The sequence below is a fragment of the Heterodontus francisci genome, chromosome 27 (genome assembly GCF_036365525.1).
Source record: "Heterodontus francisci isolate sHetFra1 chromosome 27, sHetFra1.hap1, whole genome shotgun sequence".
Lineage (NCBI taxonomy): Eukaryota > Metazoa > Chordata > Chondrichthyes > Heterodontiformes > Heterodontidae > Heterodontus > Heterodontus francisci.
Window position 1 is genome coordinate 43,326,979 of NC_090397.1, and position 27,967 is coordinate 43,354,945.

The 27,967-nt window shown below is 40.6% G+C and overlaps 1 protein-coding gene across 17 annotated transcripts in view; it reads left to right on the plus strand.

The window, feature by feature from the left end:
- Window positions 1-27,967, plus strand: part of magi2a (membrane associated guanylate kinase, WW and PDZ domain containing 2a) — an 899,048-nt gene that overhangs the window by 254,286 nt on the left and 616,795 nt on the right. For 16 of the 17 annotated variants that reach the window (XM_068059206.1, XM_068059207.1, XM_068059208.1 and 13 more), the window contains one exon: window positions 20,838-20,954. In XM_068059206.1, coding sequence (XP_067915307.1) covers window positions 20,838-20,954 — 117 coding nt within the window. Of the gene's footprint in view, window positions 1-20,266; window positions 20,386-20,837; window positions 20,955-27,967 lie in introns of those variants that run through there. The other variant, XM_068059215.1, reaches the window with a different exon arrangement.

Genomic DNA, 27,967 nt, shown 5'->3' on the forward strand with positions numbered 1-27,967 from the left:
CTTTACCGTAGCCCTGCAATTTTTTCCCTTTCAGGTGCTTGTCCAATTCCCTTTTGAAAGCCATGATTGAATCTGCCTCCATCAGCACATTTCAGATCACTGGAATTATGTTTTGACAAAAAGAATCCAGAAGGCATAGTCATTCTATTCTTTTTAGGAATTTATATGGTTTGAGTCAATCATTGTTTGGTCAATTCCTACTTGTGTCATGGGATTGAATATCGAGCGATACATTTGTTGTAATTCAATTTTAAACTGGCTTTTTAGTTGAAGACAGTTTGTTCTAACAGACAGCTGTGGTGTTTAGCACCTGAAAAAAGAGCTCTCAGCCATTTAAGCTGAAGGGAATTTTAGTCTGTTTAATTACTATACCTTAAAATTCTTTTTAAAAAAAAGTCAAGTCAAAACAGAGATCTCTGGTAATTTAAACTGAAGGAAGGGAAGTTAGACTGTGACAATCTTTTAGTCATAGAGTCATAGTCATAGAGAGATATAGCACTGAAACAGGCCCTTTGGCCCACCGAGTCTGTGCCAACCATCAACCACCCATTTATAGTAATCCTACATCAATCCCATATTCCCTACCACATGCCCACCTTCCCTCAATTCTCCTATCTATACTAGAGGCAATTTACAATGGCCAATTTACCTATCACCCTGCAAGTCTTTTGCTGTGGGAGGAAACCGGAGCACCCGGCGGAAACCCACGCAGTCACAGGGAGAACTTGCAAACTCTGCACAGGCAATACCCGGGTCGCTGGAGCTGTGAGGCTGCGGTGCTAACCACTGCGCCACCCACAAAAACTCTAAAGTCAGATTGATTCTGTCGAAAGTGTTCACAAGTTGTTAATTGTTGAAATTCATCGCTGAAGAAGGAAACATCATTTACTGCTGAAGTTAGGCGACAGACTGTTCTACTGTGGAAGAACCTTTTCTCCCTATCGGACGGCTGTGAGGACTTCAAGCAACAACTGGACTGTAAATTTGCAAGGACCCTAATTTTTTCTATTTTAAATGTTGTTTCTCTCTTCATAGTGTTTAAGAATTTAGTTTTTCTAATTAAATAGCTAATTTGTTGATTTAAAGACATCTGGTTTGGTTAGCCTCATTCAGGGGGTTAATAGATGGTACAATTTGGCTGGGTCTTTCTTCAATTTGGAAATGATATTTTAGGCTATCTGTGGAGCAACAGGAATGAATTAACAGTGCGTTTCTCCCACCACAATCAGAATTGTATATTTTGATTGGGAGCTTTGACCGGATCAGTCGATCGTAACACTTGGAATCCTGTCAATAACTATTGAATTTGTAATATCTGTATTTTCACTAGGTCAGAATCTCACTTTATGCTTATGACATTTTTGAAACTTTTTTTCCAACATTCCATGCTGGGAAGTTGAGGAAAGGAGGAAGAAAAACTGCGAGTGATGTTTTGCAGAAGCTGTATGTGGTTGGTTTACTGAAAAGCCCCAGAAAATCTGATCAGAGACACCAGCAGCGGTGGCAAAGGATAAAAGAGAGAGAGCGGGGGGAACAGTGTAGACCTGATCAGAAACACCAGCAATGGTGGCAGAGGATAAAAGAGAGAGAGCGGGGGGAATAGTGCAGACCTGATCAGAAACACCAGCAATGGTGGCGGGGAACAAAAGAGGGAGAGAGTGGGGAAACAGCACAGACCTGAGCGGGACACTAGCAGCAGCGGTGGAGAACAAAAGACAGGGTTGGGGATGGGTAGTACTGCACAGATTTGATTGGTGTAATTCCAAAAAAGCAAGGCTTGACATCAGAGGATGGCAGGTAAGTGATTAGTTTGGTGAGTATTAGGTTTTTAAAAAAAACTGGGGCAGTGGTTTTGACTAGGACCGGAAAACTGTAAAGTACCATATTAAATTTATAGCTTAACTAGTTAAACAGATTAATAAAATTTCAATCAGGGTAAGTATAACAGGCAGGGAATTAGTATTAAGAGTATTAGCACAGAGCATTCTAGAGGCACTCATTAAAATTAATTTATGCAAGGTATTAACTAGATCCTAAAAGAGGAAATAGAGCTTTTTTCTTAGATCATGATCTTAGACCTGTTGCTTGCAATTCCTGCACCATGTGGAAACTTCAGGACACATTTGTAGGAAGTGTCTCCAGCTGCTTGAGCTCGAGCTCAGGATTTTTGAGCTTGAGGGGCAGCTGGAGTCACTGTAAACACCAGGGAGGATGGGAGTTTCCTGGATCATACGTTCCAGGAGGTGATCACCCCACAGGCAATAAGGGTAGCAAGCGGGTAGCCATCTGGAAGAGTAGAAGAGGCAGGAGGTGCAAGAGTCTTCAGGGTGTGTGCCACTCTCAAACCGGTACTCAGCTTTGGAGACTGCTGGAAGTGGCAACACCTTGAAGGAGTGCAGTCCAGATCACAGCACTAAAGGGACTGCACAGGAAAGAACAGCAAAGAGTAGAAATGCAGTCATTAAAGGAGATTCCTTGGTTAGGGGGACAGACAGGCATTTCTGCAACTGTCATTGTGAGTCCTGCATGGTATGTTGCATCCCTGGTGCCAGGGTAAAAGGACATAATGGAGAGGGTGCAGAATATTCTGCAGGGGGAAGTGAGTGAGCCAGAAATTGTGGTACATATTGGTTACCAATGATATAGAGCAGGTATTGAGGTCCTATTGAGGTTAGATTTTCAGGAGCTAGGGAGGAAATTAAAAAGTAGGACCTGGAAGGTAGAAATCTCTGCATTACTCCCAGTGCCTTGCGCTAACGAGAGTAGAAATAGGAAGATAAGGAGGATCAGTGCTTGGCTTGAGGCATGGTGCAGGAGGGAGAGCTTCAGATTCTTGGGACAAGGGGACCAGTTCTGGGGCAGGAGGCACCTCAATTGGACTGGAACAATATCCTCGCGGCGAGGTTCATTCGTATTGTTCGGGTTTAAACTAAATTGGCAAGGGAGTGGGCACCTGTATATAGAAGTAGAAAAGAGGAATAAGGTGCACAAAAGAGTGACAGTGTTGGATAGAACTAGAGAAGGAAGTGGTGCCATATTAGATAGCAACAGACTAGAAGAACTATGAGGAATACAAAGACAGGTTTACAATGTATGTATGTAAATTAACAAAGTGTGGTGAATAAGGGTGGTGAGCTACAAGGACAGTTAGCGTGTGGGAATAGGATGTAATGGCAATAACGGAAACGTGGCTTAAAAATGGTGAGGACAGAGCCACGGGGTCATGATGCAGCTGTACAAAACTCTGGTGAGGCCGCACCTGGAGTATTGCGTGCAGTTCTGGTCACCGCATTATAGGAAGGATGTCGAAGCTTTGGAAAGGGTGCAGAGGAGATTTACTAGGATGTTGCCTGGTATGGAAGGAAGGTCTTACGAGGAAAGGCTGAGGGACTTGGGGTTGTTTTCGTTAGAGAGAAGGAGGAGGAGAGGTGACTTAATAGAGACATACAAGATAATCAGAGGGTTAGATAGGGTGGATAGTGAGAGTCTTTTTCCTTGGATGAGGATGGCAAACACGAGGGGACATAGCTTTAAGTTGAGGGGTGAAAGATATAGGACAGATGTCAGAGGTAGTTTCTTTACGCAGAGAGTAGTAGGGGCGTGGAACGCCCTGCCTGCAACAGTAGTAGACTCGCCAACTTTAAGGGCATTTAAGTGGTCATTGGATAGACATATGGATGTAAATGGAATAGTGTAGGTCAGATGATCGGCGCAACATCGAGGGCCGAAGGGCCTGTACTGCGCTGTAATATTCTAATTCTAATTCTAATTCTAATAAATATTCAAGGAAACAAGTGTTCAGAAAAAATAGGGAAGGAAATAGGGAGCTGGGGTGGCAGTATTGATTTGGGAAGATATTGTAATGATGGAAAGGGAGGATGTCCATGAGGGGTCAAAGATAGGATCCATTTGGTTAGAGCTGAGAAGCAAAGAGGGGATGATCACTCTAATGAGGTTATTCTATAGGTTTCCAAATAGTGAGAGAGAGAGGAACAAATCTGCAGGGAAATCACATGTGCAAGAACTAAAGACCGGTGATATTGGGGGCTTTAATTACCCAAGTATCGATTGGGATAATGTTAGAGTATAGGGTAAGGAGGGGAGGAATTTCTGAAATGTGTACCAAACAGCTTCCTTGACCAATATGTTCTCGGTCCGAGGAAGGAGGTATTGCTGGATCTGGTGGGGGGGGGGTGGGAATGAGGTGGGCCTCATGGGAGGAGATGTTCCAAGTACAGGCTAGGTGCATTCCAATAAAAGCAAAAGGTAAGGGCACCAAAGCCAATGATGAGGGTAATAGAGAATATGATGAAACAAAAAGAGGAGTTATGATGCAGGTCAGATGAATTTTTAAAGTAGAACCAGGCCAAATACAATAAGTTAAGAGGGTAACTGAAGAGGAAAATTAGATTGGCAAAGAGAGAATGGCTGTTAACATAAAAGGGAACCTAAAAATCTTCCACCAGCATGTAAATAGTAAGCAGGTAGTAAGAGGCTGGGTGGGGCCGGTTAGGGACAAAGAGGTGGTATTTGCTTAGCGGTGCAGGGCAAGGCTAGAATACTTATTTAATGAGTACTTTGTATTGGTGTTTACTAAGGGAGAGGATGCTGACAAAATATTGGTCGAAGTGGAGATGGTAGAGGTAATGGATGGGGTGAAAATTGATAGGAAGGATGTGCTGGAAAGACCTGGCCAAGGTTAGATTGGATAAGTCGCCTGGTCCAGATGACTTGCATCCCAGGTTGTTAAAGGAAGTGGGAGTGGAGATAGCAGAAGGGCTTGCAAAAATCTTCCATATCTAAGGAAAGATTGTGAGAGGTGCCAGAGGATTAGAGAGTAGCAAATGTGACACCCTTATTCAAGAAAGGGTGTAAGGACATTTCTAGTAACAACAGGTTGGTCAGTTTAACATCAGTGGTGGGTAAAGTTTCAGAAACAATAATCATGGGAAAAAATCAGCAGGCACTGGGAGAGAAAGAATTAACATTTCAGATTGATGATCCTTCATCAGAACTGCTGAAGGGTCATCAACCTGAAACATTAACCCCATTTCTCTCTCCACAGATGCTGCCAGACCTGCTGAGTATTTCCAGCAGTTTCTGTTTTTATTTCAGATATCCATCATCTGTGGTATTTTGCTTTTATGCTTTGGCACTTGGAGAGGTTTCAGTTAATTAGGGAGAGCCGGCACAGATTTGTAAAAGGCAGATTGTGCTTGACTAATCCAATTGAATTTTTTGATGAAGTAACAGAGAAGGTTGATGAAGACAAAGCAATGGATGTTGTCTGTATGGATTTTAAGAAAGTGTTTGGCAAAGTACCATATAAAAGTCTGGTTAACAAAATTCAGATTCATGGAATAGGAGGGTCCGTGTCAGCTTAGATAAAATATTGGCTGAAGGACAGAAAACAGCGAGTCGTGATAAATGTTTGTTTTTCAGACTGGAGGACAGTAAACAGTGGTGTTCCCCAAGGTTCAGTGCTAGGACTGCTGTTTTTCGATTTATATATAAATGACTTTGCTATTGGACTACAGAGTAAAATTTCAAAATTTCCCAGTGATATCAAATTTGGACACGGGTCAGTGAACGACAGCATCTGAAGGATAAGTTTTGGAACTTCATATTTGGCGTGCTGAATGTTCAAACAGTTGAGTAAGTAGTGATGTGGTGCATCTGCCATGCTGTTCTTGTCTTCCTACACCTCGTGATCCAGCTGTGCAAAGACTGCTTTGAATATTTAAGTGAGGATGAAAGCAAAATTGAGGTCAATGGGAATCAGAGTGAAAACTCTCCACTGGTTGGAGTCACATGTTGCACAAAGGAAGATGGTTGTGGTTGTTGGAAGCCAAACATCTAAGCCTCAGGACATCACTGCAGGAGTTCCTCAGGCCCAGCCGTCTTCAGCTGCTTCATCAATGACTTTCCCTCCGTCATAAGGTCAGACGTGCGTATCTTTGTTGATGATTGTGCAGTGTAGAGCATCACTCGTGACTCCTCAGATACTGAAGCAGTCTGTGTCCACATGCAGCAAGATCTGGACAACATTCAGACGTGGGCTGATTAAGTGGCAATAGCATTCGTGCCAGGCAATGACCATCTCCAACAAGAGAGAATCTAACCATCTCACCTTGACATTTATAAGTGAATCTCCCACCATCAATACCCTGGGGGTTACCATTGATCAGAAACTTAACTGGACCAGCCATATAAATTCTGTGGCTACAAAAGCAGGTCAGAGGCTGGAAATTCTGTGGTGTGTAACTCACCTCTTGACACCCCAAAGCCTGTCCATCATCTGCAAGGCACAAGTAATAAATGTGATGGAATACTCTCCACTTGCCTAGATGAGTGCAGCTCCAACAACACTCAAGAAGCTCAACACGTTCCAGGACAAAGGAGCTCACTTGATCAGCACCTCATCCACCACCTTAAACATTCACTTCCTCCACCACCAGTGCACAATGGCAGCAGCGTGTACTATATACAAGATGCACTGCAGGATCTTGCCAAGCCTCCTTTGACAGCACCTTCCAAACCCACGACCTCTACCAGCTAGAACGACAAGGGTAGTAGACGAATGGGAACACCACCCATGACGCATGTTCCCCTCTAAGTCACACATCATCCTGAATTGGGTCTGTATCACTGTTGCTTCACTGTTGCTGGCTCAAAAACATGGAACTCTCTTCCGAACAGCACTGTGGGTGTAGCAACCCAGATGGACTGCAGTGGTCCAAGAAGGCGGCTTACCGATCACCTTCTCAAGGGCAATTAAGGGTGGGCAACAAATGCTGGACTTGCCAGTGACATTCACATCCCATGAAAGATTTTTAAAAAATCAACTTCAACAGGACATAGATAGGCTAACAGAACAGGCAGACAAGTGGCAGTGGCATTTAACACAGAGAAGTGTGAGGTGATGGATTTTGGTAGAACGAAGTGGGAGAGGCAATATAGACTAAATGGCACAGTTCTAAAGAATGTACAGGACAGAGGGACCTGGGGGTTCATCTGCATAAATCTTTGAAAGTAGCAGGACATATTAAGAGAGTAGTTAGCAAAGCATATAGGATCTTGGGCTTCATAAATAGAGGTATTGAGTACAAAAGCAGGGAAGTTACACTGAACCTTTATAAGGCTCTGGTTAGGCCACAGCTAGAGTATTGCATCTAATTCTGATCACCACACTTAAGGAAGGATGTGCGGGTCCTTGAGAAGGTGCAGAGGAAATTGACCAGAATGGGTTCCAGGAATGAGGGATTTTAGCTACAAGGTTACATTGGAGAAGCTAGGGTTGTTCTCCTTGGACAAAGGAGATTGAGGGAAGATTTGATAGAGGCATACAAGATTTACGATGGGTATAGATAATGTAGACAAAGAAAAGCTGTTCCCATTAGCTTATGGTATAAGGACTAGGGGACACAGATTTAAGGTTTTGGGCAAGAGATGCAGGGGGAATGTAAGGAAAACTTCTTTACGCAGTGAGTGGTAATGACCTGGAACTCACTGCCTACGAGGGTGGTGGAAGCAGAGACGATTAATGACTTCAAAAGAAAATTGGATGGGCACTTGAGGAAAATAAACTTGCAGGGCTATGGGGATATAGAGCAGGGGAATGGGATTGATTGGATTGCTCTACAGAGAGCTGGCATGGACTTGATGGGCCGAATAACCACCTTCTGTGTTGTTATGACTCTATAACAAAGAGAAGTCCAGTTGGCTCTCATTGGAGTGTTCTTATGGTCAGTAAGACTAGATGTAACTCCTCCATTTGCTATTAGGCATTTTCCCCCAGTAAACAGAGAAAGAAGTTTGAAAGTATTAAGAAAAATAATTCGTTTGCAAAAAACTGGAATATAGAATATCTGAATACAATTGAGCAAATATGCATTCCTTTTCAGATGATGGCAAAATTTAATGTTAGTGGAGTTTGTAAATTACTGGAGAATGTCGCCATCAAATGCCAAAATCAATATTTTCTCAGGAGTGGAACCCAATCACCTCTTCCCCAACCATCCCTCCCCCAACCCTGTACAGAGGTCTTCTGAATCCAGTCAAATCCAATGCTACTTTTATCTGCCAAATTTAAATCCCCATGTACTTTAGAATTAATTACCTTATTGGTGTGATTATTACCTTATTGCTAGAGATTCTAAATATATGGTTGCAAAACAATTTGTCTCATTTTCCAAAAAGTAATTCTAACTTGAGGAAATTTGCTTTGAAACTTCCTTTGCTACTACTTTTATCACTGAGCCGCCGTTCCAAAATATTTGAAATATTGTTTCACGAAGACCTTTTTTTTTCTGAAGATCAAAAATGCCAAACAGTTCCCTATACAAAAACCCTGCCTCCCATTTAAAACAATTGCTATCTCTTTTCTGCTCTAAAATGGCTTTCCAGATTCTTCTTGTGCTAAAGTGCAGTATTGACCATTTAGCTTATTGTGTTTAAATCTTAAGAGCATAAGGATATTAGTATCTATCTGAAATATTTTGGACTGTGGAATATCACAAACAGTAATTTCTCGGGACAGGTCATTTAAATTTACTTGTCTATACTTAGAAAAAAAGATGTAACTCCTCACTGCTGCATAGTTTTCTGTCAAGGGGAGAGATTTTAACCGTATTGGACTTCTGCCACAATCTTTTTTTCCAGATGAAAAAGCAGTAAAATTAGCAGTTGTGTACAAGTTTGGAACTATCTGCCTTAACTGCGGGAAGATAATTGGTGTTGGGTGGCATCCTGGGGGAATAGGAAATGCAGTGCAGCATGCTGGTGGTGTGCAAGGATCACTAGTGTCCATAAGGTGTCTTTCAAGCAGATGGAATCAATATTAGTTTAATGACAACAATCTGATCTTTAAAGACTTGGTGTCATTACAATAATGTAAAACTTGGTGTAGAAAAGTTATTCTCAGGATGATTGTTGTTGCCCCCTGGAGTTTACATTTTAAATTAAAAGTTAAGCTTTAACATAAATTAATCTAATGTTGCAGAACTAGACGAAGAAACATTATTACTGCTGCATTATTAGCTGGAAAATTGCTAAACTTACACACAATTGCATGTGTAAATATGTGTTTCTTGAGGTCAGGCCACAAATTAGCCACTCATCACTTACATGATAATTGTAAGTTAATGTGAAAGTAAAATCCCACTTCATTTTTTTCTTTTGATTTACTTGAAGAAAACATTCAGTTACTAGCACAAGTACAGAAATGCAGATTTTGTGTTATGTTTCAAATTTAGCTGTTTACTTTTCTTTCAAGATGCATACATTATTTAGGCTTTGAACAATAAGCTGCTAGAATATGGGATGCAGGTTTGTGCCTGGAGTTCTTTACCTTTTGAGTTACTGACTTTGTGGGAATCACTGGGTGAAAGCCATATAGTCTCCTGTAAGGACGGAGAGTCACCTCAGGTTTCTTTTGCTTACCACCTAGCTGCCTGTATTACAGCAACAGTGTTAAGTTTTATGGAAGTCACCCAGCTGCATTGAAGGTCAGAATGCAAGTGCAATGAAACCCGAGAGACGCTGTTTTTGTTTTTTTTTCTTTTTTCCTGCTTTCATCCCCAACAGCACCTACTTAATTTCTATTGAGGAATTCCTGAATCAAACACAGTGGCCTGGATTTTGCAGTAAAAATAACGGTGAGACTATCAAATCCCAGTTACTCAAGCATAAATGAGACAAACTTTTAGCGACCACACAAACTTGGTTAAACGTGCAAATCAGGAAGTTGCTGCCTGTGTTTCCCTAATCCTCTAGAAGCTGCGCTATAATAGTATCTTGCTGAGTGACATGGCATTGAAACACTTGGAATAGTGTGAAGTTGCTGTACTTACATGATAGATGCCAACTAAGTTCACCAGAAAAAGGGTAAGTAAATTGTTAACGGCATGTTAAGGCTTCATTATTGCCAAATAACCTCTGGAACTGAAATATGTGTGGAGTCTCATTCCTTTGGATTTTAATTACTATAGGAGATTATTTCTCTCTCTTGAACACTTTTCTTTCCCACTCTCTATTTCACTTTCTGTACGTGATTTAGCATTGAATTAACTATTCTAACTTACACTTCCTGGTTCAGATTCTGTATGTCTCAGCACGGATTCTTCAATCTGGTTGGTTAAGGAGACACACAATTGCTTGCCCTCTTCACACAGGTCCCAGATCTTCTGTAGAGGGAACTACACTGTTTGGCTCTCTAAGCTTATTGAATGGCTGACTTTGTTTATTTGCTGCTGCCTGCAAAATATGGGCCATTATCTCCGTTAAAAATATTATGTTTGCACATACTTCCTGTCAACTTTACCATTATACATTTTTCTGTCCATATTTACAATGAAAACTGCTTATGTAAACTTGTCATAATTTAATTACACTCTCCTGTAGTGGAGGCCATGTAGGACACCACTGGACGGAACATGTAATTAGAGCATGACACGTTTACATAGGTAATTTCCATTATAAACATAGATGAAAATGTAAGAACGGAACATATGACCTTAAAATGGGGTTTGAATTATATCTGAATGCCCTGGTCAGCTTATATCAAGGCCTCATAATCCCAATTTACCTGAAGCTTACTACACTATAATTTCAGAGGCTTTAATTTCAGAGCATGACTTCAGTTTATTACATGGCCTTTTTAAGATCTGCCAAATTCAACAAGGGTGGTGAGGGGAGCAGCATTGAAGGCAATGACCTTTACAAATGCACGTTAAAAATACCCCATAAAAATAAATCTATTAGAAATACTGAGTTTATTCCATCTTAATACATTGAAAACTCTTATGCCAGCCTTTGTCAATGGGGAAACCCCATTTTTAAAGTGTCAATGTTTTTGTGCCATACCTGTGCCTGTAGGTGGCATTATGATTGATGTTTGTAATATTAAATGCCTGTCACATAATGTTAGATTCAAAGCTCATCATCTTTACTGCCTTTTGGTCTGATTTCCAATAGAAAGATACTGGGCAGGAGTGCAGGACCAAAGTAAGTATAATATTGAACAGATAAATACGCAGACAAGAGTAACTTAAAAAGGGATCATTTTAACAAGTTTGCACTCACACCTGTGATTCCAGTTTCTGGGCATTTGTATATGCTCCAAAAGATCTTCCCAGCTTTTAACACCCTCCCACTCCATTATGTGCAGCACACAAGCATGATGGTGCAAAGTGTATATTCAATTTCTCCACCGTGCCCTCAGCTAAGAAATGTCTGAAACACTGACTGGCAAAATTAACAGAGAGTTCAATGTGCTCGCCATTATTAATGTGTAAAAAGAAAAGGTGCAATTTGTGGCAAGGAAGAGAGATGCCATGAAATGCAAATCACAAGAAATTGCTGGATGATTTACATTGTTCCACCAATAGCTTCACAAAAACAGGATCTTGCTGTTAGTCTCTCAGAGTGTCAGGAAATTGACAGAGTAAATATGAATTAAACTCACTGCAGGAAGGCAGGGCTGCTACTTCATGACATAAGGAACCTTATGAGATTTATGTTCGGCGAATACCTCTGAAAGGGAACAGTTGAAACTGTGATGTCTCACTCCTTCGGTAGTAAATCGTTTCTAGAGGAATTTTAATTTATTTTTTCTTTCCCTTTCTGTCTCTTTTCTCTACTAATCTTTCTATTTCTCTTTCTGTATCTAATTTTGACTTTATTATTCTCTCTTTCTTTCTCTATCGTTAAATTTAATTGATTACAGTGATAGACTTTTGTTTCCGTCATTCACCCAGGTCCCAGATGTCCTGTTGATCCCGTTATCCTTTGCAATTCCATCAATTTGTGGCGCAAAAATAATTGGAGCTGAAGTGTGAGGGAAAGCATCCAACTCAGGGTACAGGATGTGTGATATTTCGTTCCAGCAGGTTGTGGGCCATTGGTTTTCTAACATTTTTTCATGACACGACTGTGAACAGAGAGTGAATGCCTTCTGAATGCCGCTGAGGTCTTTCGCCACAGAAACATTATTCTCACATACTTGAACTTTTCACATACATATATGGACTCACAAATATTAATCTGGGCTGAAGTAAACGTAAGGGCTGAAAGAAGTGAAAACAGAGCCTCCCTTCACTTCCCATGGGCGTATTATTCATATTGAGAAATAGGATATCTAGAAGGATCCTTAATTAGACATGTGTGCAGCAAATCTGTTGCTCAAGAGTGAAGTTCAGTAATTTTGGCCTATTCTATTCAAAGACCACCCCATCAAAATAAAAGCAACACTGCTGATCAAGGTCATGAATAAATAGCAGCATTCTTCCATTTCAATCAGATTTAAATTCTCAGGTTTGTCAGGGAATTGTGATTACTCGGCCCAACAAAGATGGCAGACTTGGTAAAGTTGGAATTCATAGGACCTACCAACTCCCCCCACCCCCAGCCCCACCTTCTCAGGGTAACAAGGGATGGGCAGTAGATGCTGATCTTGCCAGTGACTCTCGCATCCTAAGAATGAATAAAAGAATGAGGTTCAGTAAGGTCAGAGGCTATAGGAGAATGGTCATCAAAACTTACTAATACTGCAGGCAGCATGTATATTCCAAATTACTTACTACATCATGCCAACAAGGAATACTATGTGAGAAGGCTATGCCTCTTTAACCCTTCATAAATTAATTGTGCCATGTCCTTGAATCCATCTTTCAACTAAGAAACAGCAGCATTATGCTCCCAGTAGTGATAAAAGTGATAATGCCACTCAACTTTTCCTAACCTCTTCTAGGAATGACAAAAGACTTGGTGAGAATTGATAAGTTTATAGTTCATTGCTATATAATTGAGGTCCCTATTCTGACATGTTGATGACTACATTAATTGCAGCATTGAGATGTAGTAGAAGAGATACACAGGGTTTTATGAAAGCTATAGCATTCCTAGGATATACCATCAATTGTACCCTGTGACCATTCAGCCACCAGTACAATGTCCCATGGCATTTATCAACAGAGAAGATATCGCTGTATGATGGCATGCAGACAATATTTTTCTTTGCAATGCACTGTTCTCCAACTACGTACATAATGCTGTTACCTTAAGAGAATTCTATCTGTGGGAAGTGACTCACCCTATGTTTTCTCTTAGTCATTAAACTCCTGAATGCTGTGTATACCTGGGCTGGTGGCCACTTGAAGTCAGAATGAAGTTTTTGCCTATCAGTATTCAAAGAGTGAAGCCTACATATCTTTCCATGTGTAAGTTGAGAAAAGGATAATTGTCATTCCTGCAGTATGCTAACTCATTCATTCCACGCATGAGGTCAGAAAGTTTTGAATATCACAAGGTATGCTTTGTTACTGTGGACATGAATAAAGTTTTGGAAGAAGCTCAAAGTTTTCTCAAAAGAAAGTTTTTTTTTATAGGGAAACGTGTCACCACTTAGCGCACACTGGCACACAATCCCCAGCCGGTTCAGGTTAATGGTCTGTACTGCATTTGGGGGAAGGGCAAGGAAATCTGTATGGCAGTACATGGTCTTCTTTCCACATGTTTACAAGACCTTATTCTGTGGATCTGCCAAGTCAGTTTTATTTTCTTCACATATCTCTTTATTTTGTTGTTGTTTCTCAAATTTGAAAATATAGCTATTTTCTGTCACCTCATTCTTTTTCTCATAACTAATCAACTTTCTATGTGTGCGTGCTCATGCACAATCTGATCTGAAAGCTAAAGGGAAATTATTTATTCGAGTAATCCCTGTTATTTAAAGAGATGTTCTCCGGAAATAGAATCCAGCCTCAGATTCCCTCCTGCCGGGAAGCAGGCAGCTCAAAAAGAACTGCCAAGTAATTAGTAAGCGTAGTGTATATAGCTACTTGATACATATCCATCTGATTGCATTATCAAAAAGACACTTGAAATTTCAAAACCAAGTTAAATATTGATGATGTACACTATCTCTGTCAGATAACAAGAATTAATGTGATAAATATCTATTTTCAATTTATTGCAGATAAAAGAATTTTAAAAAGGATTAATTATTTTATTAAAATATAAACAGAAAATTCTGGAAATACTCAGCAAGTCAGGCCGTATCTGTGGAAACAGAAACAAAGTTAGGAACATAGGAATAGTTTAGCCCCTCAAGTCTGTTCTGCCATTCAGTGTGATCATGGCTGATCTGTGATCTAACTCCATATACCCACCTTTCCCATATCCCTTAATACTTTGGGTTAACAAAAATTTATCAATCTCAGATTTAAAATTAACAATTGATCTAACATCAATTGTTGTTTGCAAACGAGAGATTCTAACTTCTACCACCCTATCTGTGTACAGGTGCCCTGATATTGCTTTATGTGGCTCGGTGTCTAATTTTGTTTTAGTTTAGTTTAGAGATACAGCACTGAAACAGGCCCTTCGGCCCACCGAGTCTGTGCCGACCATCAACCACCCATCTATACTAATCCTACACTAATCCCATATTCCTACCACATCCCCACCTGTCCCTATATTTTCCCTACCACCTACCTATACTAGGGGCAATTTCTAATGGCCAATTTACCTATCAACCTGCAAGTCTTTGGCATGTGGGAGGAAACCGGAGCACCCGGAGGAAACCCACGCAGACACAGGGAGAACTTGCAAACTCCACACAGGCAGTACCCGGAATTGAACCCAGGTCGCTGGAGCTGTGAGGCTGCGGTGCTAACCACTGCGCCACTGTGCCGCCCAAACACTGTGCTTTCTAACACTCCTGTGGAAGAATCTTGAGACGTTTTATTACGTTAAAAGCACTATATAAATATAAGTTATCGTTAAAAGGCTCTAATTTTTAGACTATGACCCAGTCCTAGACACTCCAACCAGTGGCAATATTTTTTCTTTATCTACCCTATGTGTTCCCCTTAATATCTTGCAAACTTTGATCAAATCACTTCTTAACCTTTTAAATTCCAGAGAGTACAACCATAATTTGTGTATTCCCTCCTCATAATTTAGTCCTTGGAGTCCAGGTATCATTCTGGTAAATCTCCTCTGCACTCCCTCTGAGGCCAATATATTCTTCCTAAAGTGTGTTGCCCAGAACTGCTCACAGGTGTGGTGTAAACCAGGGCTTTGTATGAAGCATGACTTCTACCCCTCTGTATTCTAGTCCTTTGGATATAAAGACCAGCATTCCATTAGCCTTTTTGATTATTTTCTGTACCTGTTCACAACATTTTAATACCTGGACCCCCAAGTCTCTGTGGACCTCCACTGTTTCTAGCTTTTCACCATTTAGAAAGTACCCTGTTCTATCCATTTTAGGTCCAAAGTGGATGACTTCCAAAAGGCACTTGATTTGATAAAGTGTCGTACAACAGATTTGTGAGCAGAGTTATAGCTCATGGAATAAAAGGGATAGTAGCAACATAGATATGAAATTGGCTGAGTGACAGAGTAGTTGGTGGTTACTGGATGTTTTTCCGACTGGAGGAAGATTTGTATTGGAGATCCCCAGGGGTCGGTGTTAGGATCCTTGCTCTTCCTAATATATATTAATGACCTGGACCTTGGTGTACAGGGCACAATTTCAAATTTTGCAGATGACACGAAACTTGGAATCATTGTGAACTGTGCGGAGGATAACGTAGAACTTCAAAAGGACATAGACAGGTTGGCTGAATGGGCGAACAAGTGGCAGATGAAAGTCAATGCAGAGAAGTGTGAAGTAGGAAGAATTTGGTAGGAAGAACGTGGAGAGACAATATAAATAAAGGGTACAATTCCAAAGTGGTGCAGGAGCAGAGCGACCTGGGTGTATATGTGCATAAATCATTGAATGGTGGCAGAAAGGGAGAGAGCACAGTTAATAAAGCATACAGCATCCTAGGCGTTATTAATAGAGGTATCGAGTACAAAAGCAAGGAAGTTATGTTAAAATTGTATAGAACATTGGTTCAGCCTTAACTGGAATATTGTGTCCCGTTCTGGGCGCCACACTTTAGAAAAGATGTGAAAGCATTAGAGAAAGTGCAGAAAAGATTCAAGAGAATGGTTCCAGGAATGGGAAACTTCAGATATCTAGATAGATTGGAGAAGTTGGGACTGTTTTCCTTGGAGAAGAGAAGGTTGAGAGGAGATTTGACAGAGGTATTCAAAATCATGAAGGACCTGGACAGAGGAGATAGGGAAAAACTGTTCTCATTGGTGGAAGGATCGAGAACAAGAGGGCACAGATTTAAGGTAATTGGCAAAAGAAGCAATGGTGACACGAGCAAAAACTTATTCACGCAGAAATTGGTTAGAATCTGGAATACACTGCTTGATAGTGTGGTGGAGTCAGGCTCAATCGAGGCTTCAAGAGGGAATTGGATTGTTGTCTGATAAGGAAGAATGTGCAGGGCTGCAGGGAGAAGACAGGGGAGTGGCACTAGGTAAATTGTTCCTTCAAAAAGACAGCACAGACTTGATGGGCCGAATGGCCTCCTTCTGTGCTGCAACTGTTCTGTGATTCTGTGAACTTATATTTGCCTACATGGAAATCCATTTGCCACAGTTTTGCTCATTTATTTAATCTATCCAATATCTTCCATCTGCACTGCTTACAATGCTGCCTATCTTTGTGTCAACAGCAAATTTGGATATGTAGCTTTCTATCCCATCATCTGAGTCATTAATAAATATGGTGAATAGTTGAGGCCCCAAAACACATCCCTGAAGGACACTACTAGTCACTATCTGCCCATTATGCCGACTCTCTGTCCCTTGCCATTCTGCCAATTTCCTGACCAGAACAATGATTTGACTTCAATCCCACAAACTTCAACTTTATCTTATGAGGAATTTTATCAAATGTTTTCTGCACGTCTATATAAATAACATCCATAGACATTCCCCTGTCCACTTCTTTAGTCACTTCTTCAAAAAATTCAATCGGGCATGACCTACTTTTTACAAATCCATTTTGGCTCTCTCTGATCAACTGAAAATTTTCAAGGTATTCAGTCATTCTATCTGTAATTATTGACTCTAGTAAATTTCCTGACAACAAATGTTAGGCTAACTTGTCTATAATTCCCTGGTTTTTCTCTTGTCACAATTCTTAAATAGTGGAGGGTCGTGCACAGTTTTCCAATCTAAAGGAATTGTTCCTGAATCGAGAGAACTTGGAAGATTATAGTTGGGACTTTTACAATGTTCTCACTTAATTTCTTTAAAAACCCCAGGATGGGTACTATCTGGTTGTGGGGATGTCATTCTTTATTGCCTTTATTTTGCTTATGTTAATTTTGATGAGTCCTTTCCCTGATGGTATATTAGTTTCTTTGGGATGTCTGGAATGCTGACCTCTTCCTCAACTGTAAATACTGATGCAAAATAATTATTCGACATGTCCGCTATTACCTTATTTTCATTGACAACATCACCATTTGCCGTGTTTTGCATCTTTCCCATTCTCTTAGGATATGTGCTATTTTGTGCATTTTGTCTGCTATTTCTTTTAGTTTTATGTTGACTTTATCTCTGTAGGTGACCATGGCTGATTTTTTTTTTGGCAAATAGAGCTCTTGCTCATAGTAATTATCACCTATTCAGGTAATCACTTACAGCTGATTGACAGTTAACTGCCTCTGACAGGCAACTTCTGTTAACTGGCTTGCAGCTTCTTTTACAGATTTTAATGTTCTAAAGTTAAATTCAAAATGTTAAACTAAATTTCAGTTTGCGATATATTCCCTTAATACTTACCAGAGACTTCTCACTATCACCAAACACGCAACATTTACATAATAAGAACAAAATACTGCAGATGCCGGAAATCTGAAATAAAAATAGAAAGTGCTGGAAATACACAGCATCTGGCAGCATCTGTGGAGACAAAAACAGTTAACATTTCAGGTCTGTGACCTTTCATCAGAATCATTTCTTTCTCCACAGATGCTGCCAGACCTGCTGTGTATTTCCAGCACTTTCCATTTTTGTTTCCCAACTTTTACATTCTATTTACAGTGCACTTATTTTACGACCACTCTGCAACTGCAGAGTTTCAGGTTGATAACTTCAAAGGAAATACAGAAGGATGGAAAAGAGGGTCAGGAAAAGAACAACGGGGGAGGGGTCTGTGTTAGGATTGAGGGCATGAGTGATTAACTGGCAAAAGGGAGGATGGTGAAAGGCAAAGGTGGGTGATAATGGGGCAAGTATAGAAACAAAAGATATGTCCAAAGCAAGTGTAGATGGTTAAAGCAGAATAGCAGAGGAGGAGGGAAGCACAGAAAATTTGGCAAAGTGGAGAGGGTTGCCGTGCTCTGGTAATGTGGTGAAGAAAGGCAGGAAACCCCAAATGTGTGGACCACTCTGTGGCTGTGTATCAATAAGTGTTTCGCTCCCAGTGGCTCTGGTGCAACAATCCTGCATTACCAGCAATTGATGTTTGAGGGAAAAAAATGGGAGCAGAGGTGGTTAAAATCTAAAGTTGTTAAACTCAAGACTGGATGGCTGTAAAGTATGTAGTAGAAAGATGTGGTGCTGTGCCTCAACCATGCATTGAGCTTCATTGGAACAATGTAGGAGGCTGAGGACAGAGTGGGAATACGATGGGGAATTAAACTGTCAAGCCATTGGAAGCTCAGGGTCACACTTACGGACTAAACTACAAAATGATCACCTAATTTGCTTTTCAGCTCTCCAATGCAAAGAACACACTGTGAGCAGCGAATAAAGTATACTAAGTAGGAAGAAATATAAGTTTATCACTGTTTCATCCAGAAGATGTGATTGGGCCCTTGATGGTGGGAAAGGAAGAACTGAAAGGACAGGTGAAAGAAAAACAGAAAGTGCTGGAAATACTTAGCAGGTGTGGCAGCATCTGTGGAGAGAGAAACAGAGTTAACGTTTTGGATCTGTGACCTTTCATCAGAACTGAAATGACAGGTGTTGCATCTCCTGCACTTGCATGGAAAAATGCCAGGGGAAGGGGAGCAGATGTTGGGAGTAATGGATGAGTTGGCTAGGAGGTTGCAGAGTGCTGAAAGGGTCGGTTGGAATGTATGTTTGGTGATGGTATTTTGTTGAAGGATTGTGATGTGCTTCACTGTTCCTTCCTACAGTACAACAGTGATTACACTTCAAAAGTCCTTTATTGGTTGTAAAGCACTTTGGGACTTAAGGTCCTGAAAAGCACTAAACGCAAGTTGTTTACTTTTTTTCTGATTTGAACTGGACTTTTATTAGTCGTTCAAACTATCCATAATTTTGTAAGAAATTAATTTCATAAAAATATCTGCAGCCAGGCGAGAATGGAATGTCTCCAGTTTTCACGGCAGAAAGAAAAGTTTAGTTAAAAAGCACATGAAGAGTACAAAGATATTCCGCTGCCAGATATCATAAGATGGTTGTATTGTAAAAATGTAAATAGATTCATAAAAATAGTTTATTTTGATATTGTCCAAATTTCTAGAAGTAACAATATAAGAAAGAGCTAACCCCTACAGCACGTTGCACGTTTTAACGTTTTTCGTCTTTAAAACTCAATAAAAGTAACGAATTTCAAGCCCCAATTTTAACTTAACCTAAGTCATGGAGCGTTAAATCGGAAGTCCTTCGCGAACCTGTGTCGTTCTCGGAGGACGCGCGTTCGCTTAAAATACGGGTTTACCTGCACCCTTCTTGTACATTTTGATGCCACAACCTGGCTTGGTTCCCGACAGTTCGAATTACTTTGAAGAAACATCTCTGGACAAGTACATTATAGATTGTCACGTGCCCGTATGTCATTGCATTCTCCATAACGTGAGTGATTCCTGCTTATGTCAATAGTCACAGTACATCTGTTGTTGAACGGACGGTATTTTCACAGGCTGCCGGAAAGCATCTGCATCAGTCGGCGGGCTTCACGTCTCGGAGGAAACTGCAGGACCTTTCGGCTTCACAGCCAATAGGAATGGGCGTGTTGCTGTGAGCTGCTCCTCAGGATCTGCCGCTGTGTGTCTCCGGTGCCCACACGGACACTGTGTGACATTCGCGACAAGGGGGAGGGCAGCGCTGCCTGGCACTCAACCCGCCAACAGGAGCAGGGCTTTCGGGAGAAGGTGCAACAAGAATGAGTGCGAGTGGAGTAGCCGTGTCCTGATGAGACAGTGGCAGTAGCCGGGGCTGAGGAGCGGGGTCTTGCAAGCTTTCCTCGTGTACGCGGACCCTGCAACAACGGGCTCCCCGGTCGATGGGCTGAAACTGTTCTGTGGGTGTGGAGATGACCGTCTGTTGACAGCCTGTTCGAGTTGCTTAGTCCAGTGAGCATAAAAATTATAGGAATTTCTAAGGAAACGAAAAGCAGATTTTGCTTAAAGCACAGGGGCTCCGAGGGCGTGAAATACAACAAAGAGTCATTTCAAACCATGGAGATGTGGTTCTTGCAGAGCTGGACACACGAGTGAGGTAGAATATCATCAACTGCTGCCTCTGGTGCATTCAAACTAACCCAGCAAGTACATCGGGATTTCGTTAGCTATTGAACCTCGTACTGTTTGTGTGAATGACTTATTTGTTGATGAGATAAAGGCGAGGAATGTACCGGTACAGATCTGGGTGGGATTTGATCAAACATACAAAAGCAAAACGCTGCGGAAGCTGGAAATCTGAAATAAAAACAGAAAACGCTGGAAATACTGAGCAGACGGTCACAGACCTGAAACGTTAACTCTTTCGCCACAGATGCTGCCAGACCTGCTGAGTATCCATTTTCGGTTTTTATTTGGGATTTGATCAGACCCGCTTCCCAGCGCCGAGCATTCGGCAAACGCTCGAGTCTGTTTACCGCTTTCCTATTTCCCTCTCGGCTGTGCTGTGTTTCCAGGAGTACGAAATGTAACTCGTATTCTGTTTTGCAGGGGGCACTGTTGACAAGGACCTTCGTCACTACCTCAATTTACGATTCCAAAAAGGTTCGGTTGACCACGAGCTTCAGCAGATAATCCGCGATAACCTGTACCTACGGACAGTGCCTTGTAAGTATCCGTGCTCTTCCTGGGGTTTAGACTAGAACTGAAGAATAAAAATTGTTAAACGGCCACTGTAGCTCTCTTGTCATTGAAAATTAGTTTGGTTTTTTAAGTAACATAAAATCAGTTATGTTGATTTGAACCTTTGAAAATCGGAGTCTGTGTGCATCAGGACCTTATGTTTATGTACCCTATGCCATTCTGTTTATGCTCATTTTATTCCTGTAAAACCTTATTTTATGGAATATCACGAATAATGGTAATGGTTGGGGAGAAGCAGCACTTAAAAAATGAAATAGATCTTCGGTCTTCTCGGAGTCATTTGTTTTCCGAAGTATGTAATATTGGTCCGTCTGCCTTGCTTAACTGTATGTTTATAAAGAAGAATGTTTAAAGCTGAAGGAATAATAAAACGTTTTAATATGGCAATGCATTAGAAATCAGGTCTGTAATTATTTGAAAGGTTATTGATGTAGAGTTAACACGGGGGGGACGACAACTATTTATTAAATGAAAATAAATAATGTCTCAATTATAGTAATGGCTTTGAAATTAGTTCAGAAATTGAGTAAGAAACGATGAATTCCAAACAAGTATGATACACAGAAAATTGTAACAAATCATGCAGAATGGGTATATTTTGTGAGCCTGCATGCAGATACTGTTATGCTGTTAAAATAAATTATATCAAAGTTGAGATCATAAGCCTCAGCTAGTCTCCTTTTTTAATTTGGCAGTTTGATGAAGCTGACCTAGGCTTTCATGTTATCAAAATAAACTTGAATTGTATGTGATATAATAAATGAAAAATGTTGTAGTTGTATGCAGCTTCACTTGTATCTTTAAGGATTTGATTCAGCGGCACATTCCAAGTAATGTAAGAGACTAGTAAATAATTTTATTGAAGTTAATTATGCATGGTTCTTGAGAAGTGATTTTAGTTCTGAATATTTGGACATGTTTTTAGGTGAACATAAAGATATTGGAAAATGATTTATCAAAGAAACATTGTTATAAAGGTATTCATTATTTAACCTCATTTTTATCTGCACTGAAGAATGATTTCTTGCATATAATTCTATACGTTGTAAATTTCCATTCTTAGTTTATGGGGACACTTGGAAGAAGTGCAGAATGGATGGGCGATATACCCTCGAGGAAGGCAGGGAGGGAAAATAGAGAGTGAGTCAACCAATGCCACTTTTATGCTTCTGCCAGTGGCTGGTTTTTGAACAGCACTGGCATAACACTTGGAGCTTGCCTTTGCAGTCAGGAAAATGTACATATGTTGGGCTGATGCACGAAAATGGAATGAACTATAAATTTTAGTCTAACTTTGAACTCTACGAGGCAAATGTCACATTTTAAGAATTAGTCGCAGTTTCTGCATGTGATTTTAAGTACACTCGTGATTTTTTTAAGGTGAGTATTGGTTCTATGTATTTTTAACACTGATGTAATTATCTCCTGTTGAAGTGTTAAAGCACAAGAAGTAAAAATAAACTATGAAAAATTGAAGTCTTAAAAGCTTTCTGCTTCTATGCTTTTATTGAAATTTTCACTGAAACATTTTTCTCTCTGAGAACAAACTCATATTGCACTTAGCAGAAGACAGTGCTTGCTATTCCATAATATTTACAGAATTATATTTTATAGTTTGAAACTCTGATGTAATGAATAGTATTAATTAGTGCACAACGGATAAGTAATTTAATAAACTGAAACTCTTAAACCAGAACAGTGCATTAGCGATCGGATAGTACGGTGGATATGCCATTTCTTTTCACTTCAGGAATAGTGTCTGAAACCTGGCCAGATTGTTAAGAATGAAAATTTTCTCTCTGTGTCAGTTTTAAAGGTATTATGTGACATGAGTTGGGTTGTCTCTCTACTGGGTTCCCTTTTTGTGTAAGGGCCAACACACAAAACACAAAGCTTGTCCATGCTTCCAATCTTGTACAAGTTTCCACTAAATGAGCTTAAACTCTAGATACAAAGTAGGGATTTGCATCTGACCACCCTGTACTTCATGTGGAAGTGCTTATTGTTGATATAATGAACAATGTGAAAAAATGTTTAATTCTTAGCATGACACATTTCCACCTTGATTAGCACACATCACCAAACATATGAATTCTAGAAAAATGAAAATATTCTATTCACCTTGAAGGGATAATAAATAAGAGCAAAGTATAAGATCAATGCTTTGAATAATCTTGTATTAAGAGTTTTGAAAGTGCTTTCATTTTTTTGTTAAATTTTTTTGAGGACTTGGGTTTTAAAACTGAAAAGGATTCCAGAGATGCTAGACGGTGTGTGCTTTTTAAAAAAGTGGTCATCTGAAGGTCTTTAGTACTTGGTTTGTAAACAGCCCTTGCTGGAAGTCACCTGTCTTTAGATAAGTACCCAGTGGGGGCTTTTTGACCTGGGGAAGATGTTTACAGAGAAGTGACAGGTCAGGATTTATAGGGGTCAGGAGGCCTGACTCTTGAGATATTGGTTTTGGTTTCACTTTAGACAGTGAGTTGGGGGTGGACAGTGTTTTGAAAGGAGTTTAAAAATATCAGCCTGTCAAAAACAAAACTCCAGCTCAGCCTTTTCCATCTCTTTGAGAAGCTCTTAGAAGCGACAGTAAGAAATAGAGAAATTGATGCTGCATTCCTCGTGAAAGGCCTGCCAGAAACCCCTGTTACTGCATTTCTTCTGGAAAGCCTGCCAAACTGATCTTCAGCGTCGCCTGAAAAGAACTGTTCTAGAAAAATCCGAGTGACAGCCATCTACACGTATTTGGGACATCAGAATAAAGGGACAACTGACATCTTTCCACATCTCTTTTTTTTCTCTTCAAGAATTAGCAAGTATTTGGTCAAAGTATGTTTTTTTTGTCTTTTTTGTAACAGAGCTTGAAAGAGAAAATCTTCTTATTTTTCAATCAACTGTTGTGAGGGGCTAAGGTAAAAAAGAAACTTTCATATTTCATTCTGTGTGTTAATGCTTTGCTTCATTACTGGTTATGTCTTGTTTTATAATAAACTGATAATTTTGTTGTTTATTAAAGAAACCTGGTTGATGTATTTTATTCTGGGATAAAGAGTAGAGTATATGAGTAACTGGGTAAACATTTAAATATATGTTGTGACCTGTGGAGAAGTGTAACTAGAAAAGGCAATGCATTCCTCCCACCTCTATTGTAACAAGTAGCTCAATTTGTTGAGCACCAGCAGACCATGAACTTGAAGCTCAAGAATGTCCATCAGTTATCTCGCTTAGCTGAGATGGGTGAGTTTTTATATGTGGTATGATATGCAAAAGTAGGGTATTTCTTATCCTTGAGTGGAGGTGGGAGAATTGTAGTATTGCCTGACTCACCTGGTTTGAAGTATTCTGTCAGTTACAAAGCAGTACTATTGGGGGTCATTAAGGGATATGGATTATATGTTGCTTTTCCAGACACACGGAAACACATAGTGGCAAGCTGCGTGAGCGGGGGTAAAGATAATCCTTTTTTGTCTGTTCATCTGTCACTTTAAATATACCAAAATGGCCTCTGACATCACCATATTATTACTGTCTGAACAAAGCTGCTTCTAAATTAGATTGAAAATAGAGATGCATACAAAGAAACATCTCTTTCAAAATCACTTTCAAATTATGCAATATTTAGATTATTTTCCCTGGAAATTTAATTCTTTCATCCAAACTATTTAATTTTATTTTTAAAAATCTTCCTTTATAATCTTTTGGCCAATATTGTGGTTTATAGTGTTGAGAACAGACATTAATTTCATCATGCATTTTGGATTGCAATATACCATTGGCTTAATTTTACTCATCTTTTAATTAGGAATTACACTTGTTTAAAAAAGAGAAATTAGTAATGAAAATATAGTTTAGAATGAACCTGCATTCTTTGTGTCCTTCATAGTAATGCTGCAACATTTAGATTATTTTCTAATCTGAATACTCCAAAGTCATCATCAAGCAACCAGGCTAGCTACAGGAGTCTCTTTCTATGGAGTAAAACTTACCCTGCTAAGCTGCAGCAGTTTGCCTTAACTGCAGCCTTGGAAGACCTCTGCCTACTGCATCTGGACCTGCACCTAAAGTGCTGTAACCTGCAAGGCTAAATGTAGGTGGTCTGATTAGTAAGTTTGCGGACGACACAAAGGTTGGTGGAGTTGCGGATAGTGATGAGGATTGTCAGAGGATACAGCAGGATATAGATCGGTTGGAGACTTGGGCGGAGAAATGGCAGATGGAGTTTAATCCGCACAAATGTGAGGTAATGCATTTTGGAAGATCTAATACAGGTGGGAGGTATACAGTAAATGGCAGAACCCTTAAGAGTATTGACAGGCAGAGAGATCTGGGCGTACAGGTCCACAGGTCACTGAAAGTGGCAACATGTGGATAAGGTAGTCAAGAAGGCATACAGCATGCCTGCCTTCATCGGTCGGGGCATAGAGTATAAAAGTTGGCAAGTCATGCTGCAGCTGTACAGAACCTTAGTTAGGCCACACTTAGAATATTACGTGCAATTCTGGTTGCCACACTACCAGAAGGACGTGGAGGCTTTGGAGAGGGTACAGAAGAGGTTTACCAGGATGTTGCCTGGTCTGGAGGGCATTAGCTATGAGGAGAGGTTGGATAAACTCGGATTGTTTTCACTGGAACAACGGAGTTGGAGGGGCGACATGATCGAGGTTTACAAAGTTATGAGCGGCATGGACAGAGTGGATAGTCAGAAGCTTTTTCCCAGGGTGGAAGAGTCAGTTACTAGGGGACATAGGTTTAAGGTGTGAGGGGCAAAGTTTAGAGGGGATGTGCGAGGCAAGTTCTTTACACAGAGGGTGGTGAGTGCCTGGAACTTGCTGCTGGGGGAGGTGGTGGAAGCAGGTACGATAGCGATGTTTAAAAGGCATCTTGACAAATACATGAATAGGATGGGAATAGAGGGATACGGTCCCCGGGAGTGCAGAAGGTTTTAGTTCAGACAGGCATCAAGATCGGCACAGGCTTGGATGGCCGAATGGCCAGTTCCTGTGCTGTACTGTTCTTTGTTCTCTTTGTTTGCAGCTATGTTGTAGAAAATTCCACATTCTAATCAGTCTCTGAGTTAAGAGTTTCTCCTGAATTCCTTAATGGATTTATTAGTAACTACCTTATATTTATGACCCCTAGTTTTAGACTCTTTCCCCCCCCTCTCTCCCCCACCCCACCCCCCCCCCCCCCCCCCCAGCCTCAAATGGGAACATCTCTACCTATACTCTATAAAACACCTTTATAATTCTAATGACCACTATTAGGCCATCCCTCAGCCTTCGCTTTTCTAGAGAAGGTCCCAGCCTGTTCAGTCTTTCCTGATGGTTATAACCACTCAATTCTGATATCACCCTTCTAAATCTTTTTTGCACCTTCTCCAGTGTAAATTATTTTACTGCATTATAGGTTAAGAATATGATAGGATCACAGTTTGAAGGTGCAGCACATTTTTATACTAGTGCATAGCATACTAGTGCAGGGTGATGGCACATGGGCTTTCAGTCACAATTTTCTCCCATGATTTCCTGGTTCACATCAGCCTTAGGGAATGCTAGCATATAGAGGCCAGGCACCTCCCAACATGTAGCAAAAAGTGATAGGCAAAAGACACTGGCTCCCACTTGTATACTTGCTGCAAGGTTTATAGACAAGTTGTCTTTCTCAACCATGGCCCATTAAGTAACATCTGGAAATCTACAGAGGTTGATCAGTCAGAATGAGGCTAGCCATTGTTATCACATAACCTCACTACCACTCTTCCCCCTTTGCCACATAAGCGTCATGGAGTCGTACAGCATAGAAACAGGCCCTTCGGCCCACCGTGTCCATGCCGACCATAATGCCTATCTACACTAATCCTACCTGCCTACATTAATTCCATATCCCTCTATGCCTTACTCATTCAAGTACCTGTCCAGATGCCTCCTAAATGTTGCTACTATTCCTGCCACCACCATCTCCTCTCGCACCTCATTCCAGATAGGTAGGAGGAGAAGTAGTCATGTGGCCCCTTGAGCCTGCTCTGCCACTCAATATGATCATGGCTGATCTTCTACCTCAACTCAACTTTCCCACCCAATCCCCATATCCCTTGATTTCCTTAGAGTCTAAAAATCTTACGATCTCAACCTTGAATATACTTGACAACTGAGCATCCACAGTCATCTGAGGTAGAGAATTCCAAAGATTCATAACCTTCTGAGTGAAGAGATTCCTCCTCATCTCAATCTTAAATGGCTGACCCCTTATTCTGAGACTATGCTCCCTAATTCTAGACTCTGCAGGCAAGAAAACAGCTTCTCAGCACCTACCCTGTCAAGCCCGCTCAGAAATTTACATCTTTCAATGAGATCATCTCTCATCCTCCCAAAGAGTACAGGCACATTTTATTCAATTTTTCCTTATAGAACAACCCTCTAATCCCAGGAATCAATCTAGTGAACCTTCATGGCACCCCTCAGTAAGGCAAATACATGCTTCCTTGGGTACGGAGACCAAAATTGTACATAGTACTCCAGGCGTGGTTTTGCCAAAGCCCTGTACAATTGCAGCAATACTTCCTTACTCTTGTATTCCAACTGCCTTACAATAAAGGCCAACATATAATTTGTCGTCTTAATTGCTTGCTGTAACTGAATGCTAACTTTCTGTGTTTTGTGTACAAGGGCACCCAAATCCCTTTGGACAGTGTCATGCAGACCCTGACCTGCCAAGAATGAGGCATATTAATTTCGCCATATGAACATTGATTTTAAACTGTTGCTGGAATGAAGAAATGACTTGTTGAAGATCACCAGAGACTTTGCTGGAAGAACATTTGCATACCTTGAGACAGTGCTTGGAGCAACAAAAGAATTGCTCACTGATTCAATTAACAGAGATTGGTCTAGGCAGTGGTTCCACATCTTTTCAGTAAGAGACAGCCCTACAAGCCCCCACCGAGTGCTTTAAAATCCACAAAGGCAGGACTGGTTAAA